Raw genomic sequence first — 19,335 nt, forward strand, 5'->3', positions numbered from 1 at the left:
ATATATATGTTCACAGAGGAGATGCCAGCTTCTGGAAATGAGAAAGGGAGAGTACAATAGGAAATCTGATCTATCGGCTGTACTGCATGGAAGGTGTAAGTGATGGTCTAGTGAGCCTAGAAATCACACAGGACCTTTAGTATGTAACTAACACCTACTGTGCGCTGGCCACTTTCATACACTTTTACCATTTTATCCTCAACACAATCTTGGCATCATCATGCCTTGTTTCATAGACCAGGGACCTAAGGTTCAGAGTCCATGATTTTCCTGGGGCCGCCTAGCAGAGGAATAAGTAGCAGAGCCAGGGTCACACTCAAGTCCTCTGACCCCAGGCCCCTGACGCCCCTCTCACAACTGCTGCCTCTCGTTTACTTGTACTTTTATCTCATAGGCAAGGGAGCTTTGAAAGGGTTAAGTGCTGGCCCAACCTAAAAATAGCTTACATTTATGGAGCACTTAGTTGGCTACACACTGCTAAGCACTTTACACAGATTACCTCTTTGAATGCTCACAACAGCCCTAAGACTGTTATCTCCATTTCACAGATGAGGAAACAGATCTAAGAGAGACTGTTGTTACAAGGCACAGCCAATTGGTGATGGAGCCAAAGTGAGTTGGGGGTCTAGCTCCAGGAGTTGGAGGTCTGGCTCCAGGGTGCAGACTTTGCCTTCCACTTCCATAGGGCAGGTGGGTGGGGTGGAAAGGAGAGGATGGGGCCCCTTCCTGTGGACCCAGACACCCTTGGATGAACTGGAGATCAGGAGCCGAGATGTCGCCCAGTCCTCCCCCCAGAAGCCAGAGTTCCCATGTGAATGGTCTGAGCAGGGAGGGGCTGTTTGAAGCTCAAGCGCTCCTCTCCCTCCCCGGTGCTGTGTGAGAGGTGTCATCTCTCTCCCAAGATAACAGGACCACTGGGCCCTCCTCCTGCAGCTATTCCGGGCTGCGATCTGCTCCCCCTCTTCCTCTAGCCCCCGCTTCATCCCTCATGGGAGTCAGTGGGTGGGAACAGGACAGCCCAGTTACATGACCCTGTGGAGGCCAGGCTGGAGAGCAGGTGCTCAGCCCCTCCCTCACCATCAACAGTGAAAATCTTCCCCTGGAGCCCAGCCTCTGGGTGGCCCAGCATGGAGGCAGCCACAGCTCCGGAGGCAGCCTTGAGACCCACACTGAAGGTGAAAGAAGCCAGCCCAGCAGATGCTGACGGACCTCAGGCTTCACCCCAGCGGGGGACTGGCAGCCCCCTTCCCCAGCTCCTGCCCCCCATAGAAGGTGACTGGTGGGGAGGGGGTAGGCGGGGCAATGGGTGTTGTCCGTGGGTTTTGCAGAACTAAATGCTTTCATGGGATGGGGACTTAGGATGGAGGAGCATCCACCGGAACCCCCACCCCCTCTTTGATGGACTCTTGCTGCTCAACTGCCTCTGCTGGGTTTTTGCTTTTTACTGAGAAGCCAGTGAATAGTGTTTGTGATACGCTACAGTAACTAATACTGATAGGCTTATATTTTTACCTTTAAAATGTGTCGGTCACAGGGACTAGGAAGACCTGATACATTACTAACATCAGTCAGGGAGGGAAAGAAGGGTGAGATTGTATCCATCTGGACCAGGAGAAGAGGGAAACGAAAAGCTTGGAGCCATGGGGAGGCTGAGTGATGAACAGATGTGACACTCTGGCCCTCAACAGGGCCAGGAGTCTGAGACCTATCCCAATACCCCCACGGGAAACTCTAGCCTCTCCTAACCCGAGCGCCACAGAACCAGAGACCTTCAAGGAGAAGCATTCTAAGGCTCCTTTTATGTGGTCTCTGTGAGCCTCTCATCAAATAGGTGTTTTTTGATCTAAGAGGTGGTGGGTGCCTCGACCAGCCCTGAAATTCCCTGCAACCCTGCTGCCCACCCCACAACTGGCCTCTGTAGCTAAGAGACTTCACTGGAGTGGCTCCCATTGTTCCTGGCTCAGCCAACCAAGGGAGACTGGTTTTTGCCCTCTCCTGCAAAGAAACACTGAAAAATGTTCCCTGTACAAAGTCCCCACTTGTGGCCCCTTGAAGCCCTAAGTGCAGAAGATGCAAAGACCACAAATGAGACAGCGTGGAATGCCAGGATAGGGAGAAGAAGAAAAGACAGGGTCTAGACTCAATTCCCAGGGCCGCCTCCAGCAGCTCCATGACCTTGGTGAAGTCAATGGACTTCTGGGCTTCAATTACTCTCTATAAAATGGTGATTATTAGTATCTACCTGGTAAGGTAGTTGAAAGGATTGTTGAGATAATCCAAAGTGCTTTTGAAGAGGCCAAATGAAGATGTGAATAGATAATGTATTATTTCCAAGTCAGGAGTAAAGGCTGAGTTCTACCTGCAAACAGGGTTGTGGTGGGAAAGTCCACAGCCTCTATCATCCTATGGAAGACAATGGGTCTTCAGAAGCTGTTTGAATGTCAATGGCCCAGAGCCAACTGAGTTTAACCCCATTAAAAAACAGATGAAGAGAGCAGAAGTTGTTGGGAACATGTTAGGTTGGAATGGTCTTGAGGCAGAAAGCCAGTTTCGTCCCCCAAAAGACCCAAGGAATAAGCCAGGGTTGGGGAAGGCGAGAGCCAGGACTTCTGACTCCTTGACCGCTGGTCTCTACAAAGCCCTGGGAGAGGGTGCTCATCCCCTCATACTTACCCCTCTGGCCACAGGGTGGATGCTGTGGGCTGTCAGCTCCTGACAGCCCCAGCCCATAAGTGAGGCCTGAAGGACCACATTCTTGTGTGTGGTCTCACCCACGGGGATCCCAGAGGCCCCTGACAGTAAAGCCTCCAGGTGACACTGTGCAAAGTGTTTGAATCTGTTACCCGTTTGGAAAAAGAGTTCAAATGCTAGCTCTGTCCTGTGACCCTAGGCAAGTCAATCCACCCTTTTGGGCTTCCACCTCTCATCTGTAAATTGAGAGGTAGAATTAAACTAGAATTCTGAACCCTTTGCTGGATATGGATCCCTAGGAAAACCTAATGAAAGCTGTGGGCTCTTGCTTCAAGAAAAATACTCAACAAAGCTCAGGGAGTTCACAGAATTACTGAAGTCTATCCAGAGGTCTTTAAGGGGTGCCATGGTGCTGGCCTGGATGGCCCCCAAGTTCCCTATGAGCGCCAAGGACTTCTCCTTCCTCTTAATGCCTCCTCTTTCTCATGGGGGCTTCTATGGGACCTAGAGAGGCACAAAAGTGAGCATGTGAGCACATGTGAAATAGAACAGGCGTCAAAATATTTGCAACATCAAAATAAACTGCAACTGGCCAACACTAAGCTTTTAGTCAAGAAAGTGCTCTCCATGGCTAAGTAAGTAAGTGGAAGTAGGAGGCTGGCACTGGGAAAGCATCCTTTGTCACTCTCAGCACACGCGGAGGCACTGTGTCCTGAAGGCCACACTGGGTAGGGGCCAGAGGAGAGTGTTCATGATAGTGAGAGGCCTGCTTCCCTGGTGGCTCAGTGGTAAAGAATTTGCCTGCCTGCCAATGCAGGAGACATGGTCTGATCCCTGGTCCGGGCAGATCCCCCATGCCGTGGAGCAACTAAGCCCATGCCCCACAGCTATTGAGCCTGTGCTCCAAAACCCCGGGGGCTACAACTACTGAGCTCATGAGCCATAACTACTGAAGCCCGCGTGCCCTAGAGCCCGTGCTCAGCAACAAGAGAAGCCACCGCAATGAGAAGGCCAAGCACTGTCAACTACAGAGTAGTCCCCGCTCTCCGCAACTAGAGAAAAGTCTCTGCAACAACAAAGACCCAGCACAGCCACAAATAAATAAATACATAAAAATTTAAAATAATAATAATAAGAGGCCATGGGACAGGCTGCATCCTGACACGGAGAAGATGGGACCCTGAGCCCCAGAGGGAGGGCCCGTCTGTAGACCTCAGCTTGATCGCTCCCTGCTGACCCTGGGCACTCTTTCAGTCTGGATCGCTCTGTGTCCTCACGCTCAGGAAGCTGCATGCCTAGCCTTGAAGCAACCATCCTCCCTGCCACTCTCCCTTCCTATCCTCTTTCTTCCTTCTACAAATATTTATTTTGTATCTATTATGTGCCAGGCACTGTTAGAAAAATGCACAAAATAGGCAAAAATAATTTCCTTGTAGAGATTACATTCTATGTAAGGAGACAGATAATAAATAAGCAAATAAAATGTATAAATAATGATAAAGTACTGTGCTGAAAAATAAGACAAAGAAGGTAGAAAACGCTGGTATGGGAAGAGTGCTTGCTGGTTTTGGGGTTTTTTTTTTAATAAGTTTGTCTTTTTTTTTTCCATTATTTTTTTAAGATCTATTTCTTTATTTATTTTATTTTTTGGCTGTGGTGGGTCTTAATTGCTGTCCTCGGGTTTTCTCTAGTTACAGTGAGCCGGGGCTACTCTTCATTGCAGAGCTCAGGCTTCTCATTACATTGGCTTCTCTTGGTGCAGAGCATGGGCTCTGGGGCACACGGGCCTCAGTAGTTGCGGCTTGAGGGCTCTAGAGTACTGGCTCAGTCGTTGTGGCACACAGGCTTAGTTGCTTTGGGGCATGTGGGATGTTTCTGGACCTGGGATTGAGCTCGTGTCCCCTGCATTGTCAGGCAGATTCTTATATACTGCGCCACCAGGAAAGTCCACTTGTGGTTTTTAAACAGGATATTTAGTGAAAGCCTTGTTAATAAGGTGATTTGAGCAGCAACTTGAGACGAGAGAGCAATGCATGCAGCTAATTGAGGAGGAGGTTTTCCAAGGCGAGAGAACAGTAAGTGCAAATGCCCTGAGGCAGGACTGCGCCTTATGGACCGGGGCTGCAGTGACAGAAGCAGAGTGAGGGAGAGAACGTCAGGTTTGGAGTCCACAAGGTAGCAGGACCATTGTGAATACCAGTTCCAACTATGAGACAGAGAGGCAGCCAGTGTAGGTTTTAAAACTTTTCTGGCTGCTAAGAATAGGCTGTGTTGTTGTTCAGTCGCTAGGTCATGTCCAGTCCTTTGCAACCGCGTGCACTGCAGCATACCAGGCTTCCCTGTCCTTCACTGTCTCCCAGATAGGCTACAGGCAAGCCTTAGACACTAGCAAGATCATCAATTACAGTGAAGATTTGGGAGAAGGTATGGAAGTTTTAGAAGAGGAGGATGTGCAACAGTCACCTGGGAGAACAGGAGACTGAAGGAATTAGGGAAGTCTGGCAGAAATGCCAGTGTCTATTTAGAGGTAGTGGCCATCCATTTACAATGCTTTTTTTTTTTTTTTTTTATGGCTGCAATGGGTCTTTGTTGCTACACACGGGTTTTCTGTAGTTGTGTTGTGAGGGCTTCTCATTGAGGTGGCTTCTCTTGTTGCGGAGCATGGCTCTAGGCTTCAGTAGTTGTGGCGGGTGGGTGGGCTCAGTAGTTGCGGCTTGCAGCCTTAGTTGCCCTGAAGTTTGTGGAATCTTCCTAGATCAGGGATCAAGGCATTGTCCCCTGCTTTGGTGGGCAGATTCTTAACCACTGGGCCACCAGGAAAGTCCTGGCCATCAATTTAAAGTCAGCACAGTTTTGTAATATTTTCCCCAGCCACGCTGGGCTATATGGATGCAGGCACCAAGGGCATGGTAGTTAACTGGGGCTGGCTGTTATTAGGATGTGGAAAGGATTAGGGATTTGAGTGGATATGCAAGGAGTGAATCTGATGACAACCGTGGAGTCTAAGCTGGATGAGAAAGAAAATGATAACATTGAGAGGGGTGATGGAGAGTGCAGGGGTGGGAGGATAATGGATCAGAGGTCTCGGTGGGCTGAAGGGTCGCTGCTGGTGAAGCACTAGAGGGAGAGAGTTGGAGGGATAGATAGGTGGTGCTGAGAGTGGGCTGCTTGAAATTCAGATTCTAGAGTGGCTAGACTCTATTCTGGAGAAGGCAATGGCAACCCACTCCAGTACTCTTGCCTGGAAAATCCCATGGACGGAGGAGCCTGGTGGGCTGCGGTCCATGGGGTCACTGTGAGTCAGGCACAACTGAGCGACTTCACTTTGACTTTTCACTTTCCTGCACTGGGGAAGGAAATGGCAAACCACTCCAGTGTCCTTGCCTGGAGAATCCCGGGGACGGGGGAGCCTGGTGGGCTTCTGTCTATGGGGTCGCACAGAGTCGGACATGACTGAAGCGACTTAGCAGCAGTAGACTCTATTCTATTGGCCTAGACAATGACTGAAGGAAGCAAGGGCTGAAGCAGGGGAGGATGAAATCTTTGGAGGAGTGGTAGGCAAGGCTGTGAGGCGGCCCTGCAGGACCTGGAAGGCTGGGTGTTGAGATGTCCAAAAATCTTGACTTCAGCTGTGTTGGAGAGAGTGACACTGAGTCAATGTTACCGTCATCAGCATGAGAAGAGGGTGAAGAGTCTTCTCCTCAGAGAAGTGTAAGATGCATGTTATATCCTGTGGATCAACTAATATTTCTCTAAGAAATGCTGGTACTTTTTGGGTCCATGGAGATCTTTGGGGTGACTGGAAGCCATAGCTTGCCTTGGGGATTTGCTCCTTCAGTAACCACTTACTCACCCAGGCCTGTGCACACACATGCCCTCACAGTCTTGCACTCACACATACTCACGCTCATGTACACTTCACTCTTTCAGTGTGTCCATCTTGTTCCCTCACTCTCCAGACCATAATTAAGCCCATCATTCTGAACTGCACAGTCCTTAGGGAATCACTGAAGGAAAGTCGTTAGCCATGTGAAACCAAATTGAGGATGTTGACAGTTAATTCCCATGAACAGAGAAGGAAACTTCAGCAGGTTTCGGTAGAATTAGGAGGGATTCTCTTTTTTATTTTTCTTTTCTTTCTTTTTTGTTTTTTTGGCTGAACTGCATGGCATGTGGGACCCTAGTTCCCTGACCAAGGATCAAACTTATGCCCACTGCATTAGAAGCACAGAGTCCTAGCCATTGGATCACCAGGGAAGTCAGAAGGGATTTTCTATTCAAGAGGAGTCAAGATCTCTGGACTTTAAGTAGCTTCCTTCTCCACTAATTTGGGTTTTTTTCCAATTAATTAATTAATTTGGCTGTATCAGGTCTTAGCTGTGGCACGAGGGATCTTCTGTTGCAGCACGAAGACCCTCTAGTTGCGGCTGTTGGGCTCAGTTGCTCTGTGGCATGTGTGATCTTCCCCAACCAGGGATCAAACCCACGTCCCCCACATTGCAAGGTGGATTCTTAACTACTGGACTACCAGGGAAGTCCCCTTTCTCCACTAATTTGTAAGACAGTATTCTGTCTGAGAAAAATTCAGTGCTAGGAGCAACACAGCTCAGAAGCCAAGGGCTCTCACAGCACTTTTCAAAATGCCTTTTTCCTAAGACTCGTGAAGGGAGAAAACCACACTGCCACTGTCTCAGAACTGGTCTCAGGAAACCAAGGTCGTGCTTCAGGGTGGTAGTCTTTGGTGCACATCCCTCCTGGCATCTGAGGAGGAGAAAGACCTTGGGTAGCAGGAAAAGCCAGGTTTCTCCAAGGTCAGTACAATTAACACCTCGCCTGACTGTGGATGTGTGAAAAGGCCCCAGATGAGCCCTGCTATTACCATTCTTAGCAAGGGTCAGATTGCTCTCTTTTGCTGGGCAAACCAAATCCTGGGGTGCGCTGGGGAAGGGCTTGCTGCGGCGCAGACACCTGGAGCTGTCACACACTCCTCTGCCACCTCCTGCACTTTGTCAGCAGCTTTAGACTAAAGTCCATCCTCTGCCCTCCCTCCCACTGGAGCCGGGAGACTGCTGAGAGCACAATCTTCGCCTGCTCGTCCTCAGACCTGGAACATTCTTGTCACTTAAGTTTGTCCCCTCTTGATCCATCCTCTTGTGAGGGAACCCCATTTCATTTTTTTTTTTCTCATGTGGACCATTTTAAAAGTCTTTATTGAACTGGTTGCAGTATTGCTACTGGGTTAGGTTTTTGTTTTCTTTTTTATGTTTTGGGTTTTGGGCCCCAAGGCATGTGAGATCTTAGCTCCCTGAGCAGGGATTGAACCCACACCCTCTGCTTTGGAAGGTGAAGTCTTAACCACTTAACCAGGAAAGTCCCAAGGTCCCTCCTAACTCAGAGATTCTATAAGCAGTACAAGGGACATCAGAGCTGGCTTCTCCCTAGCCCTCTGCCCAGCAAGGGTGAGGGGTTTGCTCCCCACCCAGCAGTGGGGAAGCAAGGCCAACAAGATGAGGTTTTGAGCCTCCTTTTCAATTGCCACCCTCTTTTTTCAGAAAACCCTAAAGTCATATCCGCCTGTTCTCAACTCCTTGGTCGCTTGCCAAGATGGCCACAGGAGAGGAACACATCACACAACACTTCTTCTGTTCTTCATGCCCCTCCTCCACCCAAACCGCCAAAGTCGAACAGAGGGCAGCCGAGCGGAGCGGGGTCATTCAGCTGCCCGGGCTCTGAGCTGCCCAGTCCTTGCTGAGGCTCCAGGCCCTGAGCCACGTGGGCGGGACAGCACTCAGAACACGGCCCTGCCCCCAACCTCGCCGTACCACTCAGTCCCTGTGCGTGGGTGCAGAGGGGTGAGGCGCAGCCTAAGACAGCACAAGCCAGGTTGAAATGTAAGCCGCTCGGTGAAAAAGGAAACTAGGCAAATAAAATGGACAGCGTGCACCGAACATTTCTGTCTATATTCATCTACAAAGCCCAAGGAACCTCGTGATGGTGATGGGGGTGGAGTGTGGGAGTGAAGTTCCTGGTCTCTAAGCAAGGCCTGCAAACTGAGGGGTAGGAAGAGCTTTGTAGAACCTTTGTTTTATTTTCAACTCCACCATTCCAATTCTGCATTGTGTAATGTACATTTTAAACAGTTCTATGTATTGGGGTGAATGTTAAGGAATGTATTTACAGGGACATGTATGTTATCATAAAGGCTGGAATCTGCTATCAAGCTGCTATCTGCTGGAGAAAGGAGGAGAAAGGGGAGCTCCAGAAGCCTGGAAAACAGAGTAGATTTCAGTCAGGACCCCAAGGGAACCCATCCTCCAACCTTACTCCTGAGCATCTCCTGTCTTCCTCCTGGAAGCCAATAAACATAATTTAATCTCTCTCTCACTGGAACAGCCTGGAAGATCAAGGGGGTGGGGTGAGCAGTGGACCTAATCTTTCCCAGATTCTGATTGTACAAAGTGATCTTCCACAGACTGGAAGACACTACACAGGTCCCTGAACAGGGTGGCCTCGCAGAGGAAGGGACCCAGGAGCCAGGTCCCCCCTCAGTGATGTCAGCGCTGTCCTGGTGGGTTCAGAGTGTTGACTACCCGCGGAAAATAAAGTTTCCTCCTCTGGGTCTGGCCCCAAACTGGGAAGTGGGGCTGATACTTGGGGGCCAGGATTGACACTGAAAGTGGCCTTGATAAAGGGAGAGTTGTTGAGGACAAATGTAGAAAAGGAGTGGAAAGACAAACCACTCAGGCTAGACTGGTCCCTGCACAAACAAAATATCTCAGTTGACGAAAAGTCAGTGGTGGAAAGTTACAGATTAAAAGAGGTAGGAGTCAGGCTCACCCTTCAGTGCTCTTTCTGCCTATTCTTTAACACTCTCTCTCTCGGATCCTTCAGCTGGTTGCTTATCCCTAAATCTCACTGAGACAACGGTGCCGTCTTCTCATTCCCCGAGGGAGGGCTGAGTTAGCTGAGTGTTGCCTGGGTCACCCGCCTATGGAACACAACTCGATGCAGCATCCACATCCTCTAAACTCTCCTCTTCCCACTACAGGAAGCTCACCTCCCCGCTCTTCTCTCTCTTTCCATCATTCAGAGCACCCCAAGATCTGGCTACCTCGGGCCCTGAGGCAGACCTACATCAGGAAGGTTGGAGATACCGTGAACCTTCTAATCCCATTCCAGGTGCATACCAGGCCCACGTTGAGTCCATGACCAGAGCCAGGCCAGGGTTTTGATTTGGAAACAAAAACCAAGAGTTCTGCTAGTGGTGGGGCAGCCATCCTGGCCTTGAATGGAGGGTGCATGTTCCCCAAAGTTTGAGGTGGCCCTTTCATTGGCAATCCTGAGGGGGGTTGGGATCAGGTCAGGTCAGGCCAGGCCCTCCTAGGGGATGCTGCAAGGCTAATCCACACCCTTCAGTCAGCAGAGATCTGAGAGCTCTCAGCTTGTGGGGCTCTCAGGAGTCTGGCGGGCATCCCAGGTGGCTCAGTGGTAAAGAACCCACCTGCCAATGCAGGAGATGCAGGAGACGTGGGTTCGAAGTCTGCATCAGAAAGATTCCCTGAAAGGGAAAATGGCAACCCACTCCGGTATCCTTGCCTGGAAAATCTCGTGGACAGAGGAGTCTGGCAGGCTGCAGGCTATGGGATCACAAAGAGTCAGACATGACTGAGCGACTGAGCACAAGAGTCTGGGCAGCTATTGTTAGTCCCAGCTCCCCTGAGTGTCCATGACCTAGACTCCCAGAGGGTGGGAGATGCAAAGCCCTTTCTCATGATCCTGAGACTGTTGCCTAGAGATGCAAGTCCCCTGGGACAGTTCATCACACTCTCACTCAAAGAATTTGCAGCTGTGAGTCAAGTCACCATGTGGACCTGGTGGATCTGACCCTTACTGCAGCTGGGAGGGGCGAGGGGCCTTTTGGGGCCACTCACAGTCATCTCCCTATTTCTCAGGGCAAACCCAAACCTCAAGCCATCTGGACGCGTGATGGCTGTGCCTTGGACACCAGTCGTGTGAGTGTGCGGAATGGGGACCGGGACTCTATCCTCTTCATCAGAGAGGCCCAGCGTGCTGACTCGGGTCGCTACCAGCTCAGTGTGCAGCTGGGCGGGCTGGAGGCCACCGCCACCATTGACATCCTGGTGATTGGTACTGTGGGGGCAATGGGAGACTGGGTGGTCCTCGGGGCTCCCGCTCCAGCCTGAATGGGATCTGCACAGAGAGCTGGGGAAGTGGGACTGTGGGGCGCAGTGGAAGGTGGAGGGACGGCTGGCGTAGCAGAAGCCGCTCCTCGAGTGATGTCATGGCATGAGCGGTGTGTCAGCCCACAGTCATGCTTGGCCCTTTCAGAGAGGCTGGGCCCTCCTCAGAGCATCAAGTTGGTGGATGTCTGGGGCTCCAGCGCTACCCTGGAGTGGACTCCTCCCCAAGACATGGGCAATGCGGCCCTCCTGGGATACACGGTGCAGAAGGCTGACACCAAATCTGGGGTGAGGCCTGGCTGGGAGAGAGGGAGGGAGGAACACGACCCTCCTGGAATGGGGCTCTGGTGACTCCAGGCGGTTGGCTGGGGATCAGTGAATTCCCTGAACAGGGGTCTCACTCCCGGCGTGTTGCGGGGCACCTGCAGCTGTGCTTCACTGTGCTGGAGCGCTGCCGCCGCGCCAGCTGCACCATCCCCAACCTCGTCGTAGGCAACTCCTACGCATTTCGAGTCTTTGCTGAGAACAAGTGCGGGCTCAGCGAGAACGCCCCCGTCACTGCCGACCTGGCCCACATCCAGAAAGCAGGTAAGGCACCACCAGGACTCAAAGCTGCGAGGAGTTAAGGAGAAAGAGTTGGAGAGGGCTGGGGCCCTCAGGCATTTGTTGGTCCCCTCAGCTACTGTTTACAGGACCGAGGGCTTTGCCCAGCGAGATTTCTCTGAAGCCCCGAAGTTCACCCAGCCCCTGGCAGACTGCACTACAGTCATCGGCTACGACACCCAGCTCTTCTGCTGTGTCCGTGCCTCCCCCAAGGTGAGCAGGGAGGTCTGTGCATGGCTGGCCTGTGTTACTTTCTGCCTGCTGAGGAACATTGTAACCAAAACATTTATTCCTGTCACCTTCACAGCACGTTAGGTAGGAACAGTCAGAGCACTGGGGCTCAAGACAGGCCAATGGGGATAATGTTTCCAGCTTGCCTTTTTAATGTTTGTTCCTCATACATGAAGATGTCACTTAATGTTGCTGCTGCTGGTGCTAAGTCGCTTCAGTCGTGTCCAACTCTGTGCGACCCCGTGGACTGCAGCCTACCAGGCTCCTCCTTCCATGGGATTTTCCAGGCAAGAGTACTAGAGTGGGTTGCCTTCTCTGGTCATTTAATGACCTGCTAGCAACTGGGCACGAGGTTCCAAGCTGTCTCTCTGGCAGGGGCGATGGAGTTGTGTTGGTTTCTTCTTACTCTCCCCCCTCATCTTTATCTTCCAGCCGAAGATCATCTGGCTGAAGAACAAGATGGATATCCAGGGCAACCCCAAGTACAGAGCCCTTACTCACCTGGGAATCTGCTCCCTGGAAATCCGTAAGCCTGGCCCCTTTGATGGAGGCATCTACACCTGCAAAGCGGTTAACCCCCTGGGGGAGGCGTCCGTGGACTGTCGGGTGGATGTGAAAGGTAAGGGCAGACCTGTCACCTTAGGGTGCAAGCACCTCCTCTCTCCTTAGGTGGAAAATCTGGAAAATCTGAGAGCAGAGACACAAGCCTAGAAGGAGAAGGGCTTGGGTGGCTTCCCCTTCAGGCCTTCTCATCACTGTCATCATCAGGATGTATCTGAGGAGCCGTCTTTATTATCCACTCTTTCATTTTTCTCCATCGTAATTCTGTAATTTAGGAAGAATCGCTATTTCCGCTTTGCAAAGGAGAGACCTGAAGCACAGGGAGGTGACTGATCAGTTTACCCTGGATTTCCAGTGTTGGTTAGTTGAGGAGTTGGCACTGTGGTGGAAAGAGGCCAAGTCTCCTGGACCTCACCCAGACTGTTTTCATTAAACTGTACAATCTTCTGACTCAATCCCAGAGAGCTGCAGCTCTTTGTTGGGCATTTAGACAAACCAAAGGACTTTCATCTCCAGTTGTTAAACAGAAATACTGCATAGTCTCTCTACCTCTTTTCAAGCATTCACTTATTTATCCATTCCTGTCACCTTGCTCAGATCGCCATCATTACATTTATTTTTAAATTTATTTTTATTTATTTGGCTGTGCCAGCAGGATCTTCCATCTTCATTGCGGCATGCAGGACATTTAGTTGTGGCATGTGGGATCCAGTTGCCTGACTAGGGGTCAAAACCAAGCAGCATGCATTGGGAGTGTGGAGGCTTAACCACTGGACCACTAGGAAGTCCCCATCATTGCATTTAGAATATTGTTTATAATGATCTATTTACTGATCTGTTTCCCCATAAACTATGAGCACTTTGAGGGCAGACACCATCTTACTGGCCTTTGTCCCCCAGTGTTTAGCCCAGTTTATGACACACAGTGGGCCCTTTCTAAGTGCATGCAGCGTGAATCAGGGCTGAATGGGCCATTACATGTCCTGTTCTTCCCTCTGCATAGATTCCTAATTAGCCCCACAGACTTCTCCCAGACCTGAAAGTATATCCCTTCTTGATGTTCTCAAAGGTTTCCCAGAGATTTCTGAGATGTTAACAATGAGAAATGTCTGAATTCTTGCAGCTCCTAATTGAGGCACCCTAAGCGGAAATGGGTAACCCTGAGGAAGGTAAGGAAAGAGGGACAGGTGGTCTGAGTGGAGGATTTTATGTTTATGGTTACTGTTGTTGAATCTGGGACAGATATGTATTCCTGACGTTTCAACCACACACTCACTGGCAACCACTTTTTTTTAAATAGTTTAATGTATTTTAATAGCAAACACAGCCAGAAGGCAGACAACATTAAAAACATGTACTTGCATATAGGACAACTCAGAAAAGTACACCGAACGGATGGAATATACTGTATAATTAAAATGCTATAAACAGCATTTAGCTGAAGTCAATAAGAAATTTGCTTGTTTTAAAAAATCCAAATGCTGGCATTGTCCAGAAAAATTTAACTGGTTTATTTATTTATTCTCTTTCACTTTTATTTTTTGAATTATGGAAGTATGATAACACATTTACAGGAGACTTGGAAAATACAGAACAAAGTTACATATAGTTCACTATGACAGGTTTATTTATTACCGTTATAAAGTTGAACTGCTGAATCTTGTTTACCGAAACAATTTTGACTTGCATTAATGCTTTATGGTCCCACATTTATCTTAAAAATTCACATAGAAATGAAAACGGAGAAACTACCAGTACCTGATTTCTTTCCCCCATTTTTCCACTTGCAAACATATACTTAGGTACCTTTTGACTCAATAGAAAAAAAATAATGTTCAGAACTACCAATAGCAGGAAGAAGAGAATTTCTTTTTTAAAGAATGAAATGTATCCATCACAGTGCATTCTTAAGCAGGTTCTCCACCTTTGTGGTGCTAGCTGGATGTCTTTGGTATAATTGTTACACGTTTGGCAAGAATAACACAAAGGTTGATATTTTCAAAAAGGCCAACCGATAGGCCTAGTTTGCCTCCTGTCAAGCACCGATAGCTGCACTCTAGAGGCTCAGATCTGTTTTGAGGTCCTGGGCAATTTTCTGCACCAGACGCAGAAAGGGAAGCTTGCTCATCTAATGACTTCTGCTGCTGCTGCTGCTGCTAAGTCGCTTCAGTCGCTTCGGACTCTGTGCGACCCCACAGACGGCAGCCCACCAGGCTCCCCGTCCCTGGGATTCTCCTGCTGCTAATGACGTCTAATTTCACGGAGTGCCAATAGTACCAGTCCTGTTAACGATGAGGTTTCTTTACCCCTCCAGTAGAGGGCGCAGCTTTTGTAGCCAGTTGCTTGACCAGCCATGGATTTGAAGGCAGTCTTGAGTCACCCTATAGAGACCTCCTTAATTATTCCCCCTTCTCCTTGGCTGGAGCTCTTTGAGCTAGAGGCAGTGCTAGCATTTGAGAGAGATGGCAGAGCAGCTGCGACTGTGTACACAATTCTTTTCTTTTAACCACTTTTCTTATAAGTGAATAAATACTATCATCCATGTGGAGGAAATTTACTATAGATGAGGTCTGCTTTTGTCTCAACCTCCATCTATCTGTACTCCTCAAGCTGATGTTAGGAATTAAACTTAATGGTCTTCTGAAGAAGAGTGATACCATCTACCTAATTGTAAGGGGGTGTTGGGGGGATCTGTGGGAAGGAGTGAACAGGTGCTGTAAGGAAAGGCATCAAGTAAACAGTCAGGAGTGGAGGATGGTGGAGGTCACGGCCTCCACCTCCTCACGGCAGAAAGAGAGAGAAGAAGATGTTCCTGTCAATAAGTGTTTCTACCAGAGTATGTTAAGCATGATGAAAAACAGATTAGTTTGCTTCTTTTTGCTTTGAATCTTTGGGATTCCTTCCCTTCCAAGAGAAGAAAACCACTGTTATCCTTATATGTCAATAATAATTGAACATGTGGGTTATGCGGTCCCAAGCAGCACATTATTGACAAAGGGCAACTTAGATTGTCGTGTTGAACTTGACAGCTCCTTCAAGACTCTACATCATTCACAGTAGAAATGTTGTGTACAAGCTGATGAGTGGGGTGGAAAGGAAGCTCATGAGAAAATTAAAGAGAACTGGTTCCCAACGTCTTCTCTGACATGCAGCTCCTGGCTGATGAAACCCTAGAGTGAATTCCATCCCAGAAGCCATTTATTTAAGCCTCTCACTGCTCTATAGCAAATTAAAACCCTGAGGGATGCATTAAAATGCAAACTTCTCAGGAGAGCTCTCTCTGCCAGTTGGCTTGCACAGTCAGTTCTCTCGCCATCCCTCAGTTCCCTCTCTGCGTTAAGGTTGAGGTTAATGACATTGTGTTGGTGTTATCCTTGTTACTGTTAGTGGCCCTTTCCCATCTCTCCCAGTCAGTGCCAGCAACAAAGCAGGGTAAATGGAGAATACAGAGCACAGGATGCAGAGAATGTGAACCGGTTGCCTCAGCAGCCTCGATGCACTCTGGCTGTTGGCTGTTACGGCCACAACATACCCTCTCTTTTCTGTGCCTCCAGGAAGCCTGTGGCGAGACTGTGTTCTTAAGAAGCTCCAGCACAGTGTCTGTTTGGACTAATCTAAATAAACGTGTGGCTCCTCAGTGCAAAAGTGTCCATCTGTTTGAGGCTTTCTATATAGAAAACCACTGAGAAAACTGCAATCCTTTAGCCAGACTTATGGAATCTCTGGACCCTCAAGCCTCCTCTTTCTCTTCCTACAGCCATGTTCTCTTCCACAGAGATCCCTAACACTGTCCTTTTCTCTAGACAGTCATGACAACGCTATACAGTATCGGGTGCTCAAAGGGATGTTAAAGATGACCTGCCCTCTTCCTCTCTGTGCTTTCCAGTGTAAGTTGGAAAACTGGATGCAATTCTATCATAGAGAAACAGACAACAGGATACATGAATACACGCATAGCTAATTAAAGACAGAGCACTAAAACCTGAGGGCTGGGACACAGTGAAGAAAGTGAAGCAGAGCCTCAATAAGCCCTAGAGAAAGAATAAAGGTGATGTGCTCTTGCTTACATGTTTTCATTTCTATAACAAATAACATACTGAAGGCATTCTGTGGTGGAATCTGCAGAAGATAGCGATAATTCCTCCCATCCTGGTATGGGCATGGTACTCTTCCCATCCAGAATTGGAGTCTGTTTCTTTCCCCTTGAATCTGGCTGACCAGGTGACCTGTTTTGACTAAAAGAACATAGTGGAGGTGATGCTATGCCAGTTGAGAAGTCTACTAGTTTCTGTTTTTGCTTTTGGAAGTCATTGTGTACGTAACTGACTGGCTTCCTAGCCAATCATGTGCACAATTAAAGAACTGTCATGTTCCCAATTAAAGAATCTCATCATAGACTGCTGAATTATGGGAGGCCCATGAAGGACAACCAAGAATCCCAGCTGACAGCCAGCACCAGCGCCCTAGACATGTGGGGCCACCTTGGAGCCTGCAGCTCTAGACAAATCCAATCTACTCCTTGTGTCAAGACAAGCTGTCCTTGAACAGTCCAGCAAAACATGAGCAGATGAATAGCTGCTGTTGTTTCAAACCACTAAATATATATATATTAATACATGATTGAAACAGCCTTCTATGCATGAAGCTCTGAAGGCTTTATCTCTTTTAATCTTCATTTTACAAATGAGTGAGTTGAAGCTTATAAAATGCTCTAAGTTATGCAGCTGGAAAGTAGAAGCTCTAGGATTTGAACCAGGTCTGTTTGACTTCAAGCTTTCCATATTTCTTCTCATCTCTTTCACCCAGGGACCCTAACTGTTTGGGTGGGTCTGGGTTGGAATCATGGGTTTAAGAAAGAAAACATTCCTAGAAGACAGTAAATATAAGGCAAAGTTTTGAGAAAGGAAGGGATCTATTTAGGCCAAGTATGAAGAGCTTTTCTGTTTAGACTAAACACTTACTTTCAGTTGAGACCAAGTATCTATTTCAGCCTTTCTCAACTGCAGTTCTATGAGAATTAAGTTCCAATGTCCCAAGGCATTCCTTGCATGTGATAAATTAACTTCTTCCTATGCATCCAGAATGTCACTAGTTATCTAGCATCCTTGGGACAACTGAGAAAACAGTCACACTAATCATATGTAGGGTCTAATGCACTTGCTGAGAATGTTGGGAGGACCATTAAGGAGCAGGGGCCAGAGTCCAAAGCCAGACAGTCATGTCCATAATGACCAAGAGGCTTGCCTGCATCCAAGGAGAACTGTACTGGAATCCTAAATTTTTCATTTATGCATTCAACACTATGCTCAAAGTACCTTCTGAACTAAGGCTTACTGTGTGCCTGGGAGGGAGTATGATTTCTTCATTAATTGATCTCTTCATTATTTATCCAAAATCTTTAATACCTATTCATACATATCATTTTGGGGTTGACCTGAGAGGGTCACATATTTCCCAGATTAGAGGTCTTTAATGCTGAGTGAAGAATTCTTGTGCCTGGAATCTACATTTTCTGCTTTCATTGTCATTCTGATGGAAAAGAAAGTAGATCCATTGCTTATTTCTCTACAACAGCTTTCAAAATCATAATTTGGTGATAGAAAATTGGAGATGAGTTTCCTTAAGAGGAATTAACTCCCAACTTTCTAAAACTGCCTCCTTCACTTACCTGAATTTCCTTACTCAGGCTGCTCCTAGGGGAAGAAAGAAGGCAGTTAATTTCCCTCTGATCTCCATTTTGCCACAACCTGCCTGGAGAGAAGGAAGCTACTGGCTTTGGTTTTCTTACCTCCAAAGAGTCTGAACCCTGCAAGCAACTAAAATTCCACCTTCACCAGGAACCCAAGGCAAAAGAGGCAATCCTCTTGTCTCAGCTCTTCCTCACACAGACTTGCAAGTTCTGGGTTTCCCCATCCTTTGCCTTTATCACACTACTAAACTCCAAGGCTCCTTCCTTCCTGTGGTATTTATTACAATAACATCTCACTTTTGCAAACCTTACCACCTCAACTTTACAGCTAAAAACTGAGAAGTAAACAAGAAGCCTATAAATAGCCAAAATAGTGGTCATAAACTCTGGAGACTGAACTTTCAGGCTCTTTGTTAATGCGAGAACTCTTTAACCATCTTTTGGGGACTTTTAATTTCAAAATTTTATATTATTTCTGAGAAGCTCTATTAACGGATGGCCCAGTCTATTCACAGGCAACCCTTGGAAGCAACAAAGAAAATCCCTAACAAGTAGGCTTAAACTTTTCACAACACAGCTTTTAATTTAGAGGAAGCCAGTTACAAATATTACCCTCAAAAGCTCTCAAGGCACACGGTATAAAACTCGATATTCATAATTATTCTCCTAACCATGTACTGTGACGATCACAATCCTCTTAGATAAGCGAGGGGTCAAATATAAGCTCAGAGAGGTCAAATGTACTCAATATTCTTATCAACAGGGGAGCCACGGTTGAATCTGAACCCAAATCTCCCTGTCTGAAAAACCCGTTGTTTTCTTCACACCGTGAATGGCTCAGGATCCGAATGTTTTTGCCCAAAAAGCGCGTGGAGATGCACTTCTTAGAGAACCTCAATATTCTTAAAATATAAATGTTTAGTTGCTTCCGTAAATTTGGAAAAATGTCAACTGAGGGATCGGGCTCACACGGAGCTTCCGAACGGAGTGAGCCTAAGAAAACGAATTTCCCCAAGCGGAGTATTAATTTCACCGCTTAAAAGCTCAGCTCTGAGCCGATGGAGAAGGAGGGGGCGGAGAAGAGAGTGCGACAGGGCTCGAGGCCCTCGCTCATTGGGCCGTTCCCTCGCGCGCCGCCGCGAGGTCCAGGCTGCTGGAGGGAATCCAAGCAAAATTTCCCGGGCACGAGCGCGCGCTCGCGGTCACCCCGCCTTGGCCCTCCGGATGGAGTCTTTCTCAGAACGGCTTTCCTCTCTGCCCCACCTGCAGACTTCCGGCCGACTGCCCCTCCGCCGCCCCGCCTCAGGAGGGCGTGGGGATGCTGGCATCCACCAATCATTGAGCGCGTGTCGTGGGAGT

At 48.3% G+C, this 19,335-nt stretch overlaps 1 protein-coding gene across 17 annotated transcripts; it reads left to right on the top strand.

The window, feature by feature from the left end:
• Positions 1 to 386: 386 nt before the first annotated feature.
• Positions 387 to 16,109, top strand: MYBPHL (myosin binding protein H like). 17 transcript variants are annotated; one of them, XM_055584849.1, is made up of 11 exons: positions 387 to 1,272; positions 9,782 to 9,870; positions 10,644 to 10,839; positions 11,041 to 11,180; positions 11,285 to 11,480; positions 11,572 to 11,708; positions 11,903 to 12,013; positions 12,159 to 12,345; positions 12,563 to 12,647; positions 13,411 to 13,456; positions 15,842 to 16,105. In XM_055584849.1, the coding sequence occupies exons 1-10, from the start codon at positions 1,128 to 1,130 to the stop codon at positions 13,415 to 13,417; spliced, it is 1,293 nt and encodes a 430-aa protein (XP_055440824.1). In that variant the 5' UTR covers positions 387 to 1,127; the 3' UTR covers positions 13,418 to 13,456; positions 15,842 to 16,105. The 17 variants fall into 17 exon arrangements, 13 of the variants coding, with proteins under 13 accessions (XP_055440824.1, XP_055440828.1, XP_055440830.1 ...); XM_055584853.1 differs by having other exon boundaries at positions 12,159 to 12,252; XM_055584855.1 differs by having other exon boundaries at positions 12,159 to 12,252; positions 12,563 to 12,612; positions 15,842 to 16,104.
• The last annotated feature ends 3,226 nt before the right edge of the window (positions 16,110 to 19,335 follow it).

This window comes from Bubalus kerabau, chromosome 6 (assembly GCF_029407905.1).
Source record: "Bubalus kerabau isolate K-KA32 ecotype Philippines breed swamp buffalo chromosome 6, PCC_UOA_SB_1v2, whole genome shotgun sequence".
NCBI lineage: Eukaryota > Metazoa > Chordata > Mammalia > Artiodactyla > Bovidae > Bubalus > Bubalus kerabau.

What these genes read in the sequence shown, in the direction of transcription:
- MYBPHL (XM_055584849.1), top strand. Translation starts at nt 1,128, where the DNA reads ATGGAGGCAGCCACAGCTCCGGAGGCAGCCTTGAGACCCACACTGAAG. An exon ending in ACCTTCTAATCCCATTCCAG is followed by an intron (nt 9,871 to 10,643) that starts GTGCATACCAGG and finishes CCTATTTCTCAG; the next exon opens with GGCAAACCCAAACCTCAAGC. An exon ending in GTGTCCGTGCCTCCCCCAAG is followed by an intron (nt 11,709 to 11,902) that starts GTGAGCAGGGAG and finishes TCATACATGAAG; the next exon opens with ATGTCACTTAATGTTGCTGC.